The sequence below is a fragment of the Colossoma macropomum genome, unplaced genomic scaffold (assembly GCF_904425465.1).
Source record: "Colossoma macropomum unplaced genomic scaffold, Colossoma_macropomum, whole genome shotgun sequence".
Classification (NCBI taxonomy): Eukaryota; Metazoa; Chordata; class Actinopteri; order Characiformes; family Serrasalmidae; genus Colossoma; species Colossoma macropomum.
This window is the reverse complement of record NW_023494807.1, coordinates 8,767,284-8,790,838: the sequence shown is the minus strand read 5'-3', so window position 1 is coordinate 8,790,838 and position 23,555 is coordinate 8,767,284. Positions and strand designations below refer to the sequence as shown.

Genomic DNA, 23,555 nt, shown 5'->3' with positions numbered 1-23,555 from the left:
GCCTGCATTGTCACTACTATCATCATCATCATCATCATCATCCTAAATCTCATTTCCTAACGTTCTTTATTTTAACCCTAACCATGACTATGTGAAAGATCCAACTCTGCACTACTGTTTTCTCCACATATCGTTCATCCATTTCAGCCCTGTAATGCTACAAGAACTGCTCGGTATGCAAAAAACTTTTGCATAGAAAATAATGTATAAGCTAGCTACGTCTCCGCGGAGATGGAGACGCTGTGGTGCCTTGATGTATTTATCTTTTTCCATGGTGGTTATTTAAATTATTTCTATTTATTGTAATAGAAAACTATTTATTTTTCATGGTGCATGATGTACCTTCTTATTTATTGACTATTTATAATAAATGTCTGTTTGCAATAATTAAAATGTGTAAGCTTTCTGTGAAAGAAAAAAAAAACGTTTTGGTATGAGGGGATACTATAAAGCCCTTGTGATGCTTTTGGTAAACATAACCAGGCCAGTTGTTGGTGCTTATTAGCACATTATTAAGCAGTTACTAAGGTGAAATAAGCATTTTACAGAGCATGTTTATTTGTATTTCCAGCATAATCTTTAGATGTTAGGGGTCCATTATTATGCCCTTTACCAAGACAATAGCTGGTAATTAACTTATCAAGCCAATAGCTTGATTAAGCACTCAACTGGCTGCTTATTACTACATTATTAAGCAGTAACTACAGTAATTTTAGAATTTTTCCAGAGCTTTTTTAATTTATACGTTATATGGTGTTGTAATGTTCAAGTCTTAACACCATGAATTATTGTTCTCTGCTGTGTCTCAGGATGAAGGGAACTTTCTTTCTTTATTTATTTATTTCCATAATACACAAACTAAAGTGCTCTGGAAATTCCTTCTAACTACTACTTAATAATATAGTGATAAGCAGCATGATGGCTTGATAAGGCTTAATAAGAGCACTACAATGCTTAGTTCATCTTAATTACTACTGCAGTAATAAGCAGCCAGTTGATCTTATTAGCTGGCTATTTTAGTTTACCAGCTATTGTCTATTTTATAAGGCTTAGTAAAGACAGAAGAGCAGACAGATAAAATGTTATGCGAAAGAATATCGCTGCTGTTGGAACAAAACCTCGTATCTCCAAAATAGTAACTTTACAGGAGAAGCAAAAAACCTTCTTTACTTTTAATGTAAGTCAATGGAACCAGAATTTTGTCCAAGTTGTTTTGGGCTGTTTCTTTTTGTCCATCCATTGTGAAATTTATACACAAAGTGAAGAGCAACAGGCATTTTCAGATTCTGGCAAAAACTGAAAAACGACAAAAATAGAGACACAAATGGAGTTTTGTTCCTACAGCAGCAATATACTGTATAATAAAAAAACAAAACTGTCCTGGAATAAAATGATTATTTTATCGTTGTTATTGCTTAATGATGTACTAATTAGCTAAATTAAATGCACGAAAGAAGAGACAAAATTCACAACACAAAACCAAAGCACACGTCATACAGTCACCACAAGCTGAATCAGTTTCGCTTCACTTTAGACTCACCACAGAACACAATGAACTCCACATAAGCAGCAGAACTGCTCACAACGTTTTTATTTTTAGAAATAACGCATTCAGTCACAGCCATGTCGTCACATATAAACAGTCCAAATAAAAATGAACCCTGAGCTTCCCTGTATGTGTGAAGTTGTGTAAAAAGCTTTGTTGACCAGGTTGCCAGAGACAGCTTTATGAATGTACATGATTTGCATTGAGCTGAATAGATTACAGAACAACTACTTAAAGGGCCCATATTCAACGTTTTGGTACTCAATTTGATCCTTATTACATCAGTGCTTTTGGGTCAAACAGTGTTAATTCTTTTCATTAATGACAGTTTTCCATCCTCTCTTTATCCCTAATAATGACAGACTGTGCCTGTAGGACTGATGTATGTAAATGAACTGGCAACTTTAACAGTGTTTACATACAACCTACCACATCAGACCCTCTTTTTCAAAAAGACAAAGACGTTTAGTTTTTCCCACATGGGCTCTTTAAGAGTGTAACAGTCCATTCATGGTTTTATTGCTAACAATACAGGAATGCACCATAATTGATGTGTAATACAGTACGAAAAGTATTAAGTGTTGAAATTTTAGGGTAAAATTTTACCAATCCCATATTTTGGTTTTCTTTTTAGAAAAAACAGTGCTACAAAAGTTGATATGCTATTCATTCATACAAGTGAACGAACTAAATCTGAGACCAAATCAGACAAGAGCTTGAAATATTTGTCCGAACCTGAAGGGGCCCGAATACTCACATTAGGTTCCATAGGGTTCCATGAAGCCTGCGCTCAGAAGAAAATGGACGAAACAGCACAGCATGGAAAATTTATCTAGCTTAATTTTGGACAGCAGATTCATTTATCATATTGAAATATTTGATTTTTTTTCTTGATTCTATCTCTCTGTGATCTACTGAAGTCAGGACTTTGGGCCAGTTTGGGTCAGTTTTGGACCAAACGGTGTTATTCTCGAGTCAAAACTTGATGTGGTTCAGGTCGGGATTCCATCAGGTTCGGCTGTGGTTCGGATCGGAAGTTCACAGGCTGTATTTGGGTTCGGACCAAAATTTCAGGCCAGATTAAAGCTCTACACCAGACTGCGCAGCAGTAAAAACTAAAGCTCTAGCAACTCACTCCCTTTCACTGCTAGGAACGCTACTCGGACTCTGTCTAAAAATTCCCTCTATTTTACACTTTACAAAAGAAGAAAAGGAAAGAAAATGTACAGAACAGAAAAACAAAAATATACAGATCAGCTTCTAGAGGCAGCATTTCCCTCACAGGCATCTCCACCCTCAAAACAGGTGTTAAAAAACAGCACGTAGTGCATAGTGTCCAGTTAAGGACATTTTGTGCTATTTAGTGGTCTGATTGAACACACAGTCACAGTTATTGTAGGCAATGATACCGTCCTGCTGTAATTTTTAATTATTTCTCCCCCAGAGCTCATTGAAATGAGCGAGGAAATTGTATGGAATGTGTAAGAAAAATGTTTTATCTTTTTGCCATGATTTTGTCGAAAAAAACAAAAGCAAAGACTCGAATCTGTCAATACAGAATGTAATTTCATTGTTAATTTTTCTAATTAATTATGTAAGTAAATATGTACAGTAGTGTGCAAACGTCAGAGCCCACCTTCACAGAAGGCTTAATATGCATCTGATAATAAATATATCAGATGTTTCAGTACTAGTGTGTCCACTCTTCACCTTTATTCCAGCTTCCATTATTTTCAGGAGACTCACTTTCAGTTTCTCAGAGAATCTGCAGAAACACCTCCAAAGTTCAGTCTTAGAAGTTGGTTTTGCACACAGTCTCAATAATCCCAATTACAAATGTAGGCTCCTAAAACATCACTCCACATCTCAGATGTCCAGTTTCAGTGTTTCTAGTGCAAATATTCATTTTAGTTTCCTTTTCTCAGTGAGGTTCTTCTTGTCAGCTACACATCCTTTCAGACCCACAGCGCTGAGTTGTCTTCTCACAGTGGAAGGATGGACAGAAACACCTGTGGATGTTTTCAGATCTGAAGCAGCTTGATTTTCTCCTCTCTCTCAAAGATGAAAACTTTAAGTGCTGTTTATCTGATGGGGGCAGTTTGGGTGTCTACCAAGTCTTCCAGGTGGTTGTTAGGAGTCCCAGGCTCTCTGCAACCTTTAATCATTAAAGGTTTAGGAACGTTTGGGATTATTGTCCCCCCATCAATTTTCCCATCAAGAACATACTAGCTGATATTGGACCCGCAGATTTATCAGTATTAGCGATATTCAAGTTTTGGAAGCTCTTTGTTTATTTTCCTTTGACTCTCTCCTTCCTTATGCAAGTGGATTATTTTATATCTAATCTCGCCTGAAAAATGAAGAACTGGTACTCAATGGCAGTTTGAAGTAAATAAAGGGGAATCTGACTTTTGCACAGAACTGTATGTAACTATATTCAAAAAGAAAGCGAAAGTAATGTTATTATAATGAAAGTAATTTAATAGCATAAACTAGATTATATCATATGTTCATCTGGCCTCAAAAAAATATGTTAACATAGTGGTAAAACAGAAAATATGCTGTTAATTAACACGTTTTGAGAGTGTATAATGATTTACATGATTTACAATAAAAAACAAAGTACATGTTACCAGTGCTCTTTTGTGCCACTGTTGGGAACTCATTGGTCCTTGAGATGAAGTCTTTGAGTTAACTCTCCAGGTCGCGACCCAAAAATATAACCCTAGTGTAATAAGTAAACATGATTAGGTTTTCCTCTGAGTCTGAGTCACCACAATGTTCGTAAACACAAAGAGTTTCACTTTTCCATTTGGGGAAAAAAAACAAGAACATACAATGAGAAAACAGCCATGTCATGATGGAAGCATATAACAAAGTACACAGCATATAACAAAGTACACAGAGAAAATATTCACTCAAGTAGAGTTCTAATGGCTTGCTTTGGAGCACCGTGTCACAGTAGGTAATTACAGCTGCACAATATCCCTCATATGAGGATGAATTCAACTGGCCCGCCTTTGGGATTATTGTCTTCCCATCAATTTTCCCTTCATGAATATACTGGCTAATAACAGACATTTATCAGTATCAGCAATATTTTTTTTACTGGCTTAAAAATGTAACGATTCAAGCTTATACACCCATAATTACAAAGACTGCACCCTCAGTGCAGGCTGAACAGGTAAATTAGGGTCCAGGCGATATGAAATTTCTGTGGCCGATATCGAAACGGATTGAAAGGAGTGTAAAAAATTCCAATAACCGATATTATTGGCCGATATCATTGAGACTTTAATTTTATAACTCAGCAGTTTTAAACAGTGCTTTACTGACTGGTATGACTGTTCTGAGTGGTCTTTTCTAAATACAAACAGCTGAGACCAACAGTCTTAAATATTGTAGATACCCAGCATTCTTTGCAATTTTGGCTTCTGTTAATTACCTCTTGTTTTCATATATTTCATTATTTCTTTTCATAATGAAAAAAGGTTTTTTATAACTTCTTATTCTTTTGCAGGGGTTAGATTTAGAGACATTTTTATGTTTTTTATTTTGTTATTATTGTAAGATGGTGTTTTTGTGTTCTGATCATCCAGTTCAGTCCGTCTTGCGGTGAGACAGTTCACCAGAAGGTGCCTCGTGTTGGGTCGTTCGCAGTTACAGACAGGAGGTTCGATTTCTGCCACGTTTTCATCAATATTGTCCAACTGATGTGACAGAGAGATTTTAATCTGAAAACAAAACCCCACCCATTATGGCTAGAATAATGAAAACATGTATCCAATCCTAAAGTTTAGCATTACCATGTTGCGATTACATGTTATAATACAAAAAACACCTTTCTATAAAGAGAACTAGCTATGATAAAACCATAGCTAATAACAGAAACCAAACCTGCAAAGGATTGTGGGAAGCTACACTATATGTGAAAGTCATTGTGAGTTCCTGCTGTTTAAGAAATGTGAAAGCTGAGGATTGGCAGTCATACTGGAATTTTATTTTACAACATATTGGCTGATATTATTGGTTATCCAAATTTTTACCTCCTTAAAATCGATATCAGTATCGGTCAGTATAAATGTCATATCGATCAGACCCTAACCAAAAGGAATGATTCGACTGACCTTCCTCAAATAGTGGTCAAAATGAAATGAGTGAAAGTTGGTCAGGATGATTAAGAAGGGACCGTTTTGAAACAGGGCGGTTTACCAGTGGTTGAGTGACCCATGTTGGAGACACAAACAAGCTTCAAGTTTAAGGTTTGAGGACGCTGGACGGAAGTGATCAGACCTCAGTTCATCAATGATCTGTCCACTTTTTGCATCCACCGGACTCATCAAGGGGAATTACTTATTTTTAAGCATGTCTGGGGAGAGAAGAGAGAGAAAGGCATAGAGGTAAAACTTACAAAATCATGCATACAATGTGAGAGATGGACATTTATTTATGCTACTCAAATAAAATCCCAGAGAAAAAAGTATTTTACATTGTAATGAATAAGAAAACTAAATCCTAGAAGCGTTATTTGTTTATTGCACACAGTTAGCATAGGTGGTCATCTTACTGTTTGGTTTATTTAGTGAAACTCAGAAATTTGTCATATTTATTTTTTTAATATTTCTTTATACACTTCAGCTTAGATGTCACCATTTCAGATGCAATATCAGCTGTTTTTGACTGCACTTGACTGTTGCACAGTCAGTCAAACCCTAGTATTTAACCCCTTCTTTTAATGTTCAAATCCTAACGCATATTTTTCAGTAATGGAATACCTTATTATACGTAGAGTTATTGTCAAGTTATAGGAGCAAGAAATGGATATATGGACCCACGATGCTTCCTTGAATGTTAAAGCTTAAGGGAACACCATATTTTCTTTCTAAGTAGGTTGATCTTGCTGTTGTGGGTAAACAACATACATGTGCAAAGTCTGTCCTGTGAATAACTTTTCAATGTTCTCAGCCGATGGATTTTACCAAAATTTGAAGTGCATCGGGTGGTCCTAATCTTGGGTCACACATACATAAGCAGTGCCCTCACCAATCACAAGGCTGTGTTCGCCAACAGTCTCTCTGTGTTTGAGCTGGAGAAACTTGCAGAGCAAAAGCTAACAACCAAGCGAAAGCTAGTGAAGCAAACCTAACTGAGATATCAAGCTGGCTCATCACTCACCCTGAAGTAAGCTGATGACTTCGTTAGGCACGTCGTTGTGGTTGAGTTTCATAAGGAGGTGCGTGACTCCAGCTTCTCCTTTGGGCTGCCTTCTCCTCCACAAGTCCAGCATGTTGAACTTCATCATCGTCAGGTCCTGCTCCTTGGACTCAATCAGGTCTTCCAGGACAAGCTTGGTCAAGTCCAGGTAGCTGATGGCTACTGTCTTCCACTCCTTCCCCATGCATTTAGCCACCAACATCAGCTGCTGGTCTGTCATGTCTTTGGTTGCTCTGGGACCGTCTGAGGAGAAGGTGACGAGTTCCGTCCAAGTGATGCACAATTTAAAAGAACGGAAAAAGATGAAAAAGAAAATTTAACCTTAAATGTGGAGTATATGTTCAGTGTAAAGTGCACAGATAACCAGACAAACAAATTCTCAGTGTTCAAATTCCCCAAATCACTACTTGGCTGTTCATCATGTTCTGTCACAGGGAGTCAGTGAGGAAACATATTGGCCCACAAATAAAACACTTACTTTGCAATGATAAAACATGAGTGCATTAAAGTCAGCATTGATGCAGAAATCACAATACATTTTCCTTGTGTCCTCCTTGTGTCCAAAAGTTTGTAGACACCCCTTCTAATTAGTGAATTCAGCTACTTTAAGGTGCACCCATTGCTGACATGGGAGTTCAAGGTCACCTAAGGTCACCATGCTCACTGTCAAGCGTGGGCTAGAGGGGTATAAAGCCCCCTAGCAGTGGAACTGTGTTCTCTGGAGTGATGGAGCTCCATCCAATACTTTTGGGATGAGTTGGAGATAGGGCTGCCCACCGCTCCGGGCAAGTGTGCTCACTGCCCCCTAGTGTGTATGTGGTGTTTCACTGCACAGATGGGTTAAACTGTGGGGGTGAAATTTCCCCATTCTAGGACTAATAAGGGTCACTTAAACATATGAGCTAATATACATATAAAATGTACATATATTTTTCCTCCAGATGCGACAGATTCTTAAAAGTTGTCAGAATGCATGTCTATTAGAAACCCCCAACATGATCTTTCAGAGCACTTGTTTTGGGGAAATGTGTCTTCTAACTAATGATTTATGATTTTAAATTGCTTTAAGTATGTTGTGATCCTCTATTCCAGCATGAGGCAATTACTTCCACAGAGGATATTAATCAAGATTTTAATAAGCTCAATCTGTCATTATAATTTTAAGGACAAAATTTGCATTCTTATATTTCCTCTGACACCCTTATATAATCATCAGAGCACAGTTAAGTGCTTATAAATATGCAAAATTCTAAGTGATAATCCGTCTTAGAACATTAATATGCGCATTTAAAAAATAAACAAATACAAGGGTAAAAACAAACTAATAATTTTTTGATAAGGCAGTGAAATCTGTTTCTAGTCACCACTTACATCAGGTCCATGTCCATTTTTATAGACTCATTTAATACCACTGCGTATAATGTACATTTCTGACCTCCGAATGCCCAGACAGTGTTAGTGAGTTAGCCAACAAACAAATTCAAACGGTCACCTGACTCATCGCCCCATCGAGCTCTTTTATTGGCCAGCTCCTCCTCTGATGTGCTGCTGCTTCGTTTCCGATCTGTCAAGAAGACGCCAGGAATGCGCCAGTCACTCCACAGGAATTTGCACTGTACAGCATTCGGTCACAATATAGAGCTTACTTTCTCATCTACTGTGTGATTTCACACCTGAACATGGCCTCACCTGTTTTAGAATATAAAGGCTGTCAGTTAGTCTGTACTTACTCTCTCTTCGCTTCTGAGTTTTTTCAGCACTGTTGTCCACACAGTCTCCTGTAAAGCAATCCGAATAAAAAGCCTCAAGTAAGAATATGAGGAAAAGCACAAAGCCCAGGCACATGTATTATTACTCCTTGGTTTAATTTACACTGCAGAAATTCTTTAAATGAAGTGAAAGCAAAGCAAAAAAAATAGAGATGGCACCCATCTGATAACTTGTATCAGTAGCTGGCTGATAGCAGCAGAAAATACTGCATGATATTTTAGAACGGAAGAAAAGAATGAATCTGATTCTGTAACAAATGTAGCCTAGAAAAGAAAAGAACTGCTTGCAGCACAATAACCTAAAGCAAAGTAGGCAGATAGGTGGTAACAACAATAACTACATGAGAATTTCACAAGATAGCAGTAGCCGTATAGTCTGTTATCATGAGAACAAGTGCTAGCAGCACGGTAAGACGTTTTTGTCATATTGCTGTTATTGGAAAAAAACCTCGTATCTCCAAAATGGTAACTTTACAGGAGAAGGAAAAAACATACTTTACTTTTAATGTAAGTCAATGGAACCAGACTTTTTTCCAAGTCATTTTCGGTCATTTCTGTAGGTTCATTCTTTATGAAATTTACAATAGGCAGTTTCAAATTATGTCAAAAACTGAAAAATGACAAAAATGGAGATACAAGGTTTTCTTCCGACAGCAGCGACATATTCATAAACCTGTGCTGTTTGCACATTTCACTGCATAGCAGTATTTAACGCAGATTTATTTAATATATATTTATTACTACAGCTACAGTGATGGTACTTTGTACTATTGGATTTACACAGCTAGCTAATGTCTAGGGCAGGGATGTCCAAACTTTGTGTCTTGAGGGGCAACGTTTGTGGTGGGCCAAGGGTCAAACAGACAAAACACAACATGCAAAATACACATAAAGAAGGCAGGTAGGTTTCAAATCCATTTTTTTATGTCCAGAATTTTATAACATTACACTATATTTTGCTACTAAAATACTTCAAAAATTGAATTTTAAAAGCAAAATAAAATGTATTGTTATATATAGTATATAAATATATCCTCTCATTAGGGGAGGGGGTGTGATTACGGTAGCTATCTGAGAGGCCAAATCAAACGTCCTTACAGGCCAACTTTGGGCAGCCATGATCTTTGAGATCTGCACCCAATTATCACTGGTGTGTTTTCACTGTTCATACTGGGTTTAATATTAACGTTAACAATGTTTTTATATAACAATCTTTGCTTTGTATGTTGCAGTTTTTCTGTTATTGATTAGTTACTGTTAGTCTTATTCAAAAAGCAGCCCTGGCTGAAACACTCCTTATAGCTTCACAGTAAATGGGTGGAGCTAAAGTGTTGCAAGCCAAATTCGTCTGTTACATCAAAGCAAAAACATTCTTCGCAGCTTATATTTTTCATTAACAGACTGTCTGGGCTGGGGAGTGAACGGTACGTTTTAAATCTGCAATGTTTACATATGACATCAAATTATTGTATTCCAAGAAAATGAGAAATATTCAGTTTTTTCATTTAAAATCAAACCTGTCCTATCCCATTTTTATAGTGCAGGTTCTGTGGGTCTCCAGGACTCGAACCTTCATCACAGAGAACACTGACTTACTCTCCCGAATGGTAGCTGACCACACAGTTTGCTCAGAGTCGGCCTCCATCAGGGAGAGCTTGAATGGAGGACGCTGCTCAAAGAATGCCTCGAAGTAACCCTTCATCTTCACCACCGCTAAGGTGAACTGGATATCCTGCACAGACACACAGAGAACTGTTCAGAAAAGCAGACAACACAGGTGAAACAAGTAAATGTAATGTAAGAGGAAAGCAGCAGCGAAGATAAACACAATGATGCATCATAATGGATCCATCTAAGAGCAGAGGCTTAACTGTCTCGACAGCAGAGATTTGATTGGGAATTGATTATAATGAGTTTGTGCTGTTTTTTTTGGCCAGAATGAAATTCTGCTTTTTCAGAATGACATAAAGGCTAATTTCAAATGTAAGATTACAAAAGAGCTTTAATTGCAATGTATTGTATTCAGCTACTGTGTAAATGGGAGAGGGGAATCCTCAGCGCCATCCAGACCTTCTGGAAAAAACTACTTATTTCTGTAAAATAAAAAAAGTCTGTAATTTTCCATTTATTTTTAGATAATTATATAATTTTTATATAATAATATAATAATCAGCTCCACTTACTATATAGGTGCACTCTGTAGTTCTACAATTACAGACTGTAGTCCATCTGTTTCTCTGCATACTTTGTTAGCCCCCTTTTACCCTGTTCTTCAGTGGTCAGGACCCCCATTGACCCTCACAGAGCAGGTACTATTTGGCTGGTGGATCATTCTCAGCACTGCAGTAACACTGACGTAGTGTGTGTTGCGCTGGTCTGAGTGGATCAGACACAGCAGCGCTGCTGGAGTTTTTAAACACCTCAGTGTCACTGCTGGACTGAGAATAGTCCACCAACCAAGAATATCCAGCCAACAGCATCCTGTGGGCAGCATCCTGTGACCACTGATGAAGCACTAGAGGATGACCAACACAAACTGTGCAGCAGCAGATGAGCTATCGTCTCTGACTTTACATCTACAGGGTGGACTGACAAGGTAGGAGTGTCTAATAGAGTGGACAGTGAGTGGAGAGTCCTCTCTGCTTCTGTATTCTTTGTGGAGAAATTGTAGCTTCTCTTGATGCTCAGAATGAATTGAGATAATAAATGTCTTGTCTAATGCTCATCATCGAAACTGGGAAATAGATTAACACGGCCAACAATTTCATTGCTGATCTGATCTGATAAGTGTTACACTTTGACAGTTAATTTTATTTTATACTCTTATTTAATCTTTTTTTGTCCACAACGTTCAACGTTCTCTTTTGAGCCTTTTCAGCCAAAATGTTTTGGTGGCTGAAATTTCAGTGCATTCCTAGCTGTGAGGTCAGAGATCTACACCCCTAGTTTTAGCGTAATCAGTTCTGTGAGCTATTGGCAGGGTTGGTTAGTGTAGACACCTCTGGGGTGATGTCCCCCTCTGAGTCGCTGATCAGACGGTACTTTCTGTTCTCTTCCAGCAGCTTCTGGCATATGGGCGGCTTCTCTATCTTCATGTACCTCTTCTTCGAGGTCCTCACCTCCTTCCGAATGTCCTGCAACACAAAGAAACAATACATTCAAAATGTGCACCCATTGTTGACACACATCATATGTTCATAGCTTGTATAACATCCATAGAAAAGCATTGAGTGATAGAATGGGATGCCCTGGAGCAGCCACACATAGCAGTCTAAGGACACTGTGCCCAACACCAAGCGTGGACTAGAGGTATAAAACCCCCCCAGCATTGGGCTGTGAAACAGCGACCTGAGTTTTATAACTTTATCTGCACAAAATCAAACTTATGCCTGCTGTTTTTCTTTTTTTATAAAGGCGCAGAAAAAGCATGACAAATACTAATATCTAATCATTTTGGAAATAATTTTGGAACATATATAACCTTTTTATAATAGGCTTAAAGTGCCCAGATCCTACATTTCTTTGCATTTTATTTTTCCTCATTGAGGTCCACTTATAAAGTTAGTGTTCTTTTATGCATCAAAAACAGTCATAACTCATTTTCATGACTTTAGATTTAAACACGCTTTTTGTTACTGCTCCTTTATGACTGATTTATTTAAATGAGCTCTGTTTTGATTGGCTGTCCTATTTTTGTGTCTGATTCAAAAAGCTGAAACACTCCTTATAACTTCAGCGGGAATGGGCAGGGCTAAACTGCAAAAGCAAAAAAGCTACAAAAGCTTTTGATACTGACGACCACAGTCTTCTTTTGGGATACTTGTCCAATCTCAGTGTGTGGTACTGGGTAGCCATAAATCAGATTTAACTCCTATAACCAAAGGAGTCCCACAAGGCTCAATTGTAAAAAATCATATATTTATGTATCACCTCAGACTGCAAAGTGCACTTGTGCACAGATGAAACGATTTTATACTGTTTATGCAGTATGCACCGAATCTGCTCATGCAGCAGTAGAAAAACTCCAGTGCTCACTTAACGCCTTATAGACTGCTCTATGCAAACACAAAGTAGTTTTAAATGCCAAGAAAACTAAGCTTATCCTGTTTTACAGATCTTCAAATATTGATTTGAATACAGTCACTATTACTACCCTGACAGGATCCAGCACAGAGTCTAAGTACTGAGGCATTCACTACAGGAGTGTCTAAAACTCGGCTTGCTGTGTTTCTCAGTCATTTCAAACTTATGGTCTCTAGTCACCTTCAGACAGCCGGTAATTGGTTTAGTTGAGTTGAACTTTTCCTTCTCTTTTTTTAATTTAATTTATTAAATTTTTTCCCAAGCATTTTATTTTATTTTATTTTATATTACTATTACTGTTTATTTTCATTCATTTCTATTACTTTTTATAATCTTTTTATTTGACCATTTCAAATTTTAGTTTTATTTTATTTTTCCCCTTCTTAGTTAAATCTTAATTGTTCTCTTCATTCTTCTGCCATTTGTCTTGTTTGATTTTACTGTTGATTTGTTTATGTAGTTCTGGTCATTTTAGTTTAACCTGACTAAATTCCATTTTAATTTCTATTATAATCCCCTTTGTTATATATGCTCAGCTGCTTTCAAATCAGGGTCATCCTCAAAGCATTTTCAAGTAAAAATGAAGGTTGATTGATTGACTGACTGATTTATTGATTAATTGACTGATTGAATAATGGATTGATTGATTGATAGAAACATGTTGTGGACAATTCCATTTTTCATGACATGGGCCCTTCAATGGAGCATTAGGCTAGGTTTTGGATGGGCTTCCTCCAGCAGAGCCTTCAAAGAAGAGGTGTGGCTTAGCTTTTCTGACACAATTTAATGCGTTAATGCTCATTTGCCTTTGTTCTAATGTATTTGTATTATTCACCAGATAATATACTAAAAAGACAGCAATAGTCTTTGTAAAGTCTACACTACACTATTGAGGGGATGCCAGGAAATTCAACATGAGGGTTTCTGTTTTCAAAGAAACTTCAAACTTTAGCCTTACAGCAAATCAGCACAGAGCGGTAAAAGTGACCGCAGGAAAAAAACACTCCGCTGCGTGACGCTGTCCGGCAGCCTGCATCATCCCCCCCCGCTCTGAACCTTCCCCACATTTAGGTTTGGTGCGAAAACCACAAAGAGCACACTAATCACTCATCCACAGCTGCGTCTGGTTACAGAGCTTATTCATCAAAAGATTTACGCTCATGTCAAAATGTTCATAAACATCTTAGCATATTCATCAATCAAGTGTGCTGCATCATACTGTGACAATGAATGAAGGCTGATGACATTTAGCAGGTGATTTACAGAGGCAGGTGACAGTAGTATTAGTAAGCACTGCTCTGGTCTCCATCTGAGTATTTTACAGTAAAAGCGTCCATGCAAATCTGGAATTAGCCACAGAACTCGCATGAGGTCAAATGAAAAATTTCTACCTAGGGCAGAGCGGTGAAGATCAAATTCAGTTTTATGACAAATACTCCCTGAATAACAGTGTAGTTTTTCTTACAATTGATGAGCCCATGCTTTCTGAGTGCTGGCATTACAATATATGTATAGGGGTAGTCGTGGGTTGGAGCTGGAGCCTAGTGATCGGAAGGTCGCTAGGTCAATACCCTCGAGCTGACAGGACATGACTCAAGGCACCTAACGCCCAACTGCTCCCTGGGTGCTGTGGATAGGGCTGCCGACCGCTCTGGGCGTTCACTAGTGTGTATGTGGATGTTTCACTGCCCAGATGGGTTAAATGCTGAGGTGAATTTCCAGGATGTATCGAACAAGAAGTGGTAATCAAATCTCACAGTTTTTGAACAGAGTAACAGCTGAAATGTAATGGAAAACATATTCATGTTTCTCTAATAAACATATTATTAGGTGTAATACTCCCTCATTTTTATTAATCATTTAATAATAAATTACCTTTTGGTGTCTAGATTATAATATCTGCAGTATTTTTTTAACAAAATAACACCAAATGTTAAAAAGACATTTGATTTCAAACTTTTTTAACTGCAGTGTAAGCTGTATGACTAACAAGGGCCAAGACAATGAAAAGCAATATCACGGAATACCATCACAGTATAGCGGTGTAGACAATGCTGTGTCTGATCCTCTCGTACCAGCACAACACACCACCACCACCACAGTGTCACTGCAGTGCTGAGAATGATCCACCACCCAAATAACACCTGCTCTGTGGTGGTCCTGTGGGGGTCCTGACCACGGAAGAACAGGGTAACAAAGTATGCAGAGAAACGGATGGAACCACAAAGTGCTCCTATAGTACAGTAAGTGGAGATATATATATATATATATATATATAGAGAGAGAGAGAGAGAGAGAGAGAGAGAGAAAGAGAGAGAGAGAGAGAGAAAGAGATAGATACATGTATATATAGATACATATATATATACATATATACATACAGCTCCTTATGCTATGTTTCTCCCAGCATAATTACACCATTCCTCACTTGTGACGCGTCATTCGCGAACGAGTCACCCTTTAAGAAGCTGACTCGCATTGAGGAGCCTTTTTGTCTTAAATCAAGACCTACGAATGGTTTATTATTCCCAGCACTTGCTTTCGTGTTAGTTAGTTCTTCGCCATGTTTCCAAGTGTGCCTCGCTAGTTATTCTGATTTTTGACTTTGACCTGCCTTGTTAGTTGATGACTGGTTGATGGTTTTGCCTGCATTTTTCTCATCTGCTTGTCTTGTGAGTCCCGGCTCTCAAAATTGATCAAGTCAATTATGAACATCTAACTTTTTTTGTTTTATAACAAATATAATGCAATTTTCGTTAATTAGGCAAGGCAAGTTAATTTACATAGCACCTTTTATACACAAAGTGCTTTAGAAATGAGAAAATAAGACAGAGATCATTCAAGTTAGAATTTAAAATGTTGAATGAGAAAAAATAAATTAAATTAAAAATTAAATAAGCAACCGTCTAAGCGTTGGCTCTGTCATCAGGAGATGGCGAGTTCAATCCCTGGTCTTGCTACAGCCATCCGTTGCTCGGGAGTCCAAGAGAGCACAACTGGCCTCACTCTTGCTGGGTGGGTATGATGGCCCCCCTTCTCCCCCATCACTCAGCGTGATGCTAGTCAGCTTAGGTGTCTCTCAGCTGACGTAACAGATCTGGCGGTTGGCACTTTCCTCCGGGTGTGTTTGGCCGTCCAGTGACGTTGCGTAAGCGGCAGTTCGAAAAGATGCGGAGACGCTTCACAGATCTCGGAGGAAGCCTGTGCTAGCCTTCTCACTCCTAGCACTGGTAGTATAGTGTAATTGGGGGCGTCTAATTAGTGGGTGGAATTGGAGATGACTAAATTGGGGAGAAAATTGGGGAAAAAAAAAACATTTTTCCTTATTTTAATTTTAATTAAATAAGGATAATAGAGTGGTGTTAGAGGAGAGAACTACAGAAGAGCTAAGAGCAGCAAATAGGAACGTTTTCAGGCTGGATTTAAAGTGTCCAGTGTCAGGGCTCTTCTAATGCTCTCTGTCAATTGGTTCCATTTAAGAGCAGCACAGTAGCTAAACGCTGCTTCTCCTTGTTTAGTCTTTACCTCCGGCAGGACTAATTAACTAGTTCCTAACGATTGGCTCATAACGCTGCAGTAGATCAGATAAATACGCTGCTCCTGCACTATCAAGCCATTTATAGAAAGTAGAAATAGAAAGTAGACAAAGGTTTTATTAAAAAACAAATGATAGTGAGCTGAGCCAAATGATCTGACTCATTGAACAGAGCCGCAATGCCCATCAGTAACCGTCACAGCCCTAATGCTGTGTTCACTGCAAAAACTCATATGACAATGAATATAAAACAAAGACAGCTCTGCTTGTGAATATGAATGACACAAATGCCCACATACACCCACACACACTGAGGAAATACACTGGATCACACCAGACAACAGCAGAGGAGGAGGGTCTAAAACTGTTACCAAATCATCACAGCACAGCTTGACGACTGAGTGTTTTTCCACTATGATGAGTCCGTAATTGATCGCGTCATCATTACATCATCACACAACAGTGTGTTACACTTTTAGAGTTAACATTTGTGCTTTGAGCCACTAATTCTCAAATGTGATTACAGACAAACTGTTTTTCCTCTCAAACTGATCTTTCCCAATAACAGCATTTTATTGTACTTTATAGCCTTTTAACATATTTTCATAACATATAAGTCAATTTTTGGCAATTAAGTTAAACTTAACTACTCATATCGTGTAAAACCAAATTTTCCTTGATTTTTTGGAATTAAAGAGTTCGATGTAGTGTGCAAACGCTTTTAATGTTACCACACCATCACTCCCCAGTCCATAAGGTCCATCTATGGAAACTAAGCTGCAAAAACAGCCCATTTTGAATTCACTGTTTTTGTGATGTCATGAAAAACCAAAACATTTATCTAAATCTATCTATTTAACATACAACACTCTCGTTGCATCAATAAATAAGGAATAAGGAATAAGGAATGTTTCAACCTGAATGAGGCACAATACAGGGCAGCCAATCAGAACAGAGCTCATTTCCATATGCCATTCTAAGGGATAAAGAGAGTAACATGGAAAATGGTTGTGTCAAAACTTATTATGACCATTTTGGCACCTAAAACCACAAAAATGTTCTAAGTGGACTTCTTACAATGTACAATATGGGCTTCTTAAGCCTACTATGAAAATGTTACATTCTTAAATCTCCAAAATGATTATATATTAGCATTTTTCATGCTTGTCTGTGCCTTTAAATGATCCAATTCTTTAATTTATTTGTTTAATTTAAATAATTCACGTAAAACATCATATATGTCATATTGCACACTACTGAATAGGATGAAGCGTGCTGCCTTACATTGATGTCAGAGTCGTTGTTAGAAGTCAGGTAGACCCTGAAGGAGTACGAGTCCGGCTGGCCCACCTCCTTATAGACCAGGACGACCCCGTGGTGCTCTGCTGGCTTAGTGGTCTGAACGATGGGCCCGACAGGAGACAGAGAGGACACGCTCCACTTTATGTGGTTGCGAGAGTGGTCCACCGATGGTTCGATGAGACCCTGATTGTTCTTTACATGAAGGACACTGAATTTGACCTCACTCTCCCGGTCTAATGAACACAGAGGAAGACAATAAGGTTAAAGGAGAGGAGAGAGAAACAGAACATGCTCAGAAAAAGACTACAATCCCAAGAATAACCCAGTTAAAGTTATAATCAAAATACAATTAATAAAGCCATTTTTGTTTGAACGACATTCAGGGAACGCCTCCATTAAAGTTTTCAAATTCTTGTTGTAACTGTTCTTCCACACTCTTAAAGCAAAGGTTCTTCAAGGGTTCTTTAGTAAAGAATGGTTCTATATAAAACCTTTTTGAAAAGGGTTCTATATAGCACCCAAAACAGTTCAACTATTGTTACAAGCTTGACATCATACCAACAGAAGAACCCTTATGGGGCTATATAGAATCCTTTTCATCTGCAGCACATTCTCCATCAATCCAAAGAACCATTTCACCATGCAAAGAACCCGTCAATCACGCAAAGGGTTCTTTGAGTGTTCATGGTTCTATATAGAACCATTAAATTTACTAAAGACCCCTTGAAGGACCATCTTTTTTAAGAGTGAGCACTATAAACCAGAACAGAGAGATACACATATATATCGTTTATATACTAATGTACTAATTGTGTAGAATTTAGATGTACTAATGTGAGACGTAAAATAAAGTGAAGCTACAAAAATAAAGCAGTTATATTCCACAAAATTAAGATGACCTAAATGACTTTAAAAATGATTAGCACTTGGAATCTTTTTATTCTGTTCTGTGCTTTTTTCAACTTTATAAATTATCATACAAACATTTAAAATCGAAATGTAAATGTAGAAAACTTTAAATTATAAAATCATACAGGCACTCAGGAACTTTTATGCATAATATTTGTGCATTTTATGTATTTTAATAATGATATAGTAATAATATAATCTTTTTCAGAATTCAAATACATAATTACTGGCCAAATAGCTTCTTTAATTATTATTTTCTCAGGTGTCTAAAACTCTTTCATACTGTATATTTATTAATATTATATATAATTTGTAACTGTAGAACTACAAAGTGCTCCTATATGGTAAGTGGAGCTGATAAAATGGACAAGTGCAGATACAAGGAGGTATCTGCACTTGTATATATATATATATATATATAATATATATATATATCGCTTCTGTCGGAAGAAAACCTCGTATCTCCAAAATTATAACTTTACAGGAGAAGGAAAAAACCTACTTTACTTTTAATGTATGTCAATGGAACCAGACATTTTTCCAAGTCATTTTGGGTCATTTCTCTTAGTCCATTCATCATGACATTTACATACAATGTAAAGGACAACAACAGGTATTTTCAAATTGTGTCAGAAATTGAAAAACGTCAAAAATGGAGATACGAGGTTTTGTTCCGACAGCAGCAATATATATATATATATATATATATATATATATATATATATATATATATATATATATATATATATATATATAAATATTTAATATAATATTACATATTATATAATATATATAATATATAAATATATACAGCTCCTATTGCTATGTTGCTGCCAGTCTAATTACACCACTCTACATGATTTCACTAGTGATGTGTCGTTCACAAACGAGTATAAGTATACAGAGGAAGGCAGGAAAAGCAGGAAAGGTATATTATTGTTGGCTGTCATTGGCTGTAAATGCTGAGCCTGTACCTGCCAGGCAGAGTGAATGAGGGAACTGAATGGACTTGAGGATGGACGGGTCACAGTCCACATCAAAAATAGGCCCGGCAAACTTCCATGAATCATTCAGGTAGGTACCGAACTTGCTCCAGGAAAGAATACAGTAGCGGATCTGCACCTTCTGAGAGACCTCGAAAACCAGGCCTGTCAACGAGCACTCGTACACCCCCTCGTCCTCCAGCATCAGCCTGGCATGGAGCACAAACAGACTCACAGTAAAGGAGAAATACACAGAATGTTTTAAATACACACTGAAGATATATGACCCTTATAACTAGGACCCAACAAAGCTAACTGGGAAACTGTGCCTTATACCAACACCAAAAGAACCAGATATATCATTTAACACTAAAATTTTGCAAGAACAGACAAAGACATTTGTGTACAGATAACTTCCAAGATACACACAGATAAAATGAGCAGCAAGGGTTTTTTTCTGTGGAAAAGACAGAGATGGAGATGCTGAGTGCAGTACTTACAGAAGCCGACCTTTGGAGATTTTCCTGGGTGTGACAAGTTCATACTGAGGCCTCTGCAAGGGAAGTAAACACTGCTTTAAAGGCAGTAACTACTAAAACTGCTTAGTGTTTCTGTGTGTTTTGTGTTTGTGTCAGTTTATGTTCGCTGCATTATCAAAATGAGTTTTATTAACGCCCCCTATTGAACATGTAACAAATTACACCATTTTTCACCAAACTGGCATCTAGTATATAAAAAAAAAGAAATATTTTACATAGAGAGTTTAGTGTGTGTCAGGTATAATTTTTTTTTTTTAGTGAATCTAAATAAAGTAAAACATGATCACTCCCTCGCTGACAAGAGCTGACCAAAAAGTAGTTTGCAGTTTTCAAACTTGCTTGCCAGATTGGGCAGGACCCCTCGGAATAGCATTTTATGTTACTTATTAGGACAATAATTTTACTCTTTCAAGTTTCATTAATAAATACAAATTACATTAATGAAAAATAATTACAATCACAGCAATAATGATGATAATATTTTAAAAAAAAGTAATCTATTCATCATTAAAGAGGAACACATATCTTAAGCTTTCCTCATTCTTGTAATATGTTCAAATATTCAAAATTACATTTGATAGAATATCTGAAAATGAAAAATAATAAAATAATTAAAAAATAATAAATAAAGTAATATTTTTCATGTACATATCTGCTGATACTGATATATAAACATTAATAAAATGTAGAAACTAAATCCACCTGGGCCAGCACTATAAATAAATATACAAATGAAGTCAAATGAATGAAATGCAGATATTTTGGTGCAGTAACCCAGCGTCACCTACATTCTGTTCTTCTGGAGTACAATAATTATATTATCAAATATTGGTTTGAAAAATATTGGTCCAATCTAAATGTCTGTCCAACGTCCTAATAATTTTTTAAGCAAGTATCTGCGATACAATATCAACGTCCATCCCTAATATTATTATGGCCATATTTTAAAGTGCATGTTCTTATGTTAATTCACAATAACCTGAACTCAAACACTCTTGTCATAAAAAAAAATAAATAGGAATACAGTCATATGTATCCTCTACAGCCCATGTGTCAAACACAAGGCCCGTGGGCATGATAGGGCCCCTGACACAATCCTATCCGGCCTGCAAAAGTATTTTAATTTTCTATTACTATCAGCCCATTTCACAATGCACTGCACTACAGTCCCCAGCATGCACTGCAACGTAATGTGCTCCGACTCTCCTGCCCCCACAACAATCTATGGGACAGTGGTTTCGCATCAACTCTACACAATTCCACACCAGTCATGTCACCAAACGTAGCTGCAGTTTAGCCAATATAAACACTTAACGTCAGCTCAGCAGCTCAGAAACTGAGCCCAAGTCTTAATGAATGTGCAGTAAAGAAAGGATTCCAGGTGTCTAGTTTAAGCAGATAGGTAGGTTTAAGAGACTGACACCTGGGGATATTTAAATTTTGAATATTTCAAGTATTCATATAATATTTCAAGGTCTACTACATGTGACCATATTTTAATGCTAAAGTTTTTGCATATTTTAAAACTGCATATAAACAGTGGCCAGTTCAGGTTACAGTGCAACATTAATTAAAAATGAAATAAAAAGAAAAAAATTTCTCTGGCCCACAGATTTGTTGAGATTCTTTAATATGGCCCCTTTAGTGATTGAGTCTGACACCCCTGCTCTACAGAGAACACACTTCTGCACATTTTAATACACAGTTACTGTTAACTTACTGACTTTAATCTATTGGAGAAATAACAATTAAACGTTCCAATTAGGTTTTATTGGGAATGGGCTTTGTGAAATCATCACACACTTTCAGAATTTAATCCACAACTCATCCATACACTCACCTGAAGAGCTTGACATTTTTCACAGCAGTGTTTCAAGGAGTTTTCTAAGAACAGGAGAAAGGTGACAAAACACACTCAGAATTCACAAAATGCTTAACAGTATTAATATCTAGATGCTATTTTTGCTCAAAGAGAGCACAACCCATAATTTTCAACGATATTCCTCAAAGCCCTCCAGCCAGCAATTATAATAAAATAAAAATAATATTATAATTATGAAAAAAAGAGAATTTACCACTGTCTGTGGCCTTGGGCTCCTTGTCTGTTTCTGGAAAGAAAAATAAAAACAAAAACACAGCCACCCTTTACTGAGATGAAGCAATGCCAAATCACAGTCGAATAACACATGACTTTGTGACTTTGTTAAATGTGACCAAACTTTCAGAAAAGATCTCATGATCTCTCCGCTGCACCCATAATGATTAAAAAAGTGCAAAGTTGAAAGACATGACAAGTACGTATATTTAACGCTTACCCTGACTGAATTGCTTAGCACATGACTCCCCGTTTTCTGTAAGGGAAAAACACATGAATAAGGCAAAAAATGTGAAATTGTGAAATGTGAAGAGGTTGTAGACCTGTATTCAGCTGAAAACAGTACAAAAACAAGAATTTTAATGCATCAACTAAATAAGCCCATATATATCACTGTTGTCGGAAGAAAACCTCATATTTTTGACGTTTTTCAGTTTCTTACATCATTTGAAAACACCTTTTACCCTTTACATTGTATGTAAATTTCATGATAAATGGATTACAAGAAATGACCTAAAATGACTTTGCCTGGTTCCATTGACTTACATTAAAGGTAAAGTATGATTTTTCCTTCTCATGTAAAGTTACCATTTTGGGGATACGAGGTTTTCTTCCGATATATATGTTAGAAAAATATTAACCCTTGTGTGCTGTTGGGGTCTGTGGGACCCATCTTAAATGTTAACCAAAAGAAAAATGATGCAATTTATTATTATTTCAACCTCAGATTCCTTGGTCTTTGCTCATTTTCTGTGAAAAACATATAAACATATAACCCATTTTCAGTGCCTTCACACTGTTCACCCCCTACACATTTATATTACACATGTGGTGTTGGGTGAACCCGCGGGGAATAAAAGTGTGGAGGTGCTGTGTCCTTCACTCTGTTCTCCTCCTACATGGCCTGCTGTTAGTGTGTGTGTGTGCATGTGTTTGTATATATATATATGTGTGTGTATGTGTGTGTGTGTTTGTGTGTGTGTGTGTGTGAGGGTGGACAACATGGACAGACAGCTGACTGGCTACGGCTGCTAAAGGAGAACCCTACACTGGACACTTGAAATATTTTAAACATCTGGTATTTTTACATAAATTGTTATGGCTGTATTGATTTAAAAACCAAGAATGCAGTGGGTCCACCAGACCACTGAGTAACACATCAACACCACACAAGGGTTAAATATATAAAATTATTTTGATGATAAGTCTTGTCCCAATATGATGGAACCTGTGTTATGGAAACATTAAATGTCATTAGAAAAAAACAGGAAGGGCTTGTATGGCCATCTCAAAGAGTCCACATTGAAATCTCTTTTTACAGCTTCATTCGTTGCACAATGACTGTGTCACCGGTGTTACTCATGAAATGTTAAGTTGTTTCAACACTAGCATAAAATAACCTGAATGTAATATTTGTAATTCTCCACACGCAATGTAACGTGTCAGTGGACGATATTTTAGAAAAGCTCAGATTTCACGTGTCGCACAAGGATTGCGTCAGTGGTGTCACTCATGAAACATTTAGCACTTTCAAAATTGAAATAAGATAACAACCTAAATGTAATATCTGTGACTTTCTA

The 23,555-nt window shown here is 37.1% G+C and overlaps 1 protein-coding gene across 1 annotated transcript in view; it reads right to left on the bottom strand.

Moving 5' to 3' along the window:
* Positions 1–3,588: 3,588 nt before the first annotated feature.
* si:dkeyp-97b10.3 (NACHT, LRR and PYD domains-containing protein 1 homolog) overlaps positions 3,589–23,555 on the bottom strand; it is a 45,619-nt gene continuing 25,652 nt past the window's right edge. Inside the window, exons 5-16 of the mRNA XM_036556537.1 lie at positions 22,196–22,231; positions 21,956–21,988; positions 21,721–21,764; positions 19,842–19,894; positions 19,333–19,550; positions 17,432–17,682; positions 11,529–11,663; positions 10,126–10,261; positions 8,491–8,538; positions 8,253–8,324; positions 6,722–7,003; positions 3,589–5,915 (exon numbers count right to left, since the gene is read on the bottom strand). Of these exons, the coding sequence (XP_036412430.1) occupies positions 5,896–5,915; positions 6,722–7,003; positions 8,253–8,324; positions 8,491–8,538; positions 10,126–10,261; positions 11,529–11,663; positions 17,432–17,682; positions 19,333–19,550; positions 19,842–19,894; positions 21,721–21,764; positions 21,956–21,988; positions 22,196–22,231 (1,328 nt within the window). The 3' untranslated portion in view covers positions 3,589–5,895. The remainder of the gene's footprint in view (positions 5,916–6,721; positions 7,004–8,252; positions 8,325–8,490; positions 8,539–10,125; positions 10,262–11,528; positions 11,664–17,431; positions 17,683–19,332; positions 19,551–19,841; positions 19,895–21,720; positions 21,765–21,955; positions 21,989–22,195; positions 22,232–23,555) is intronic.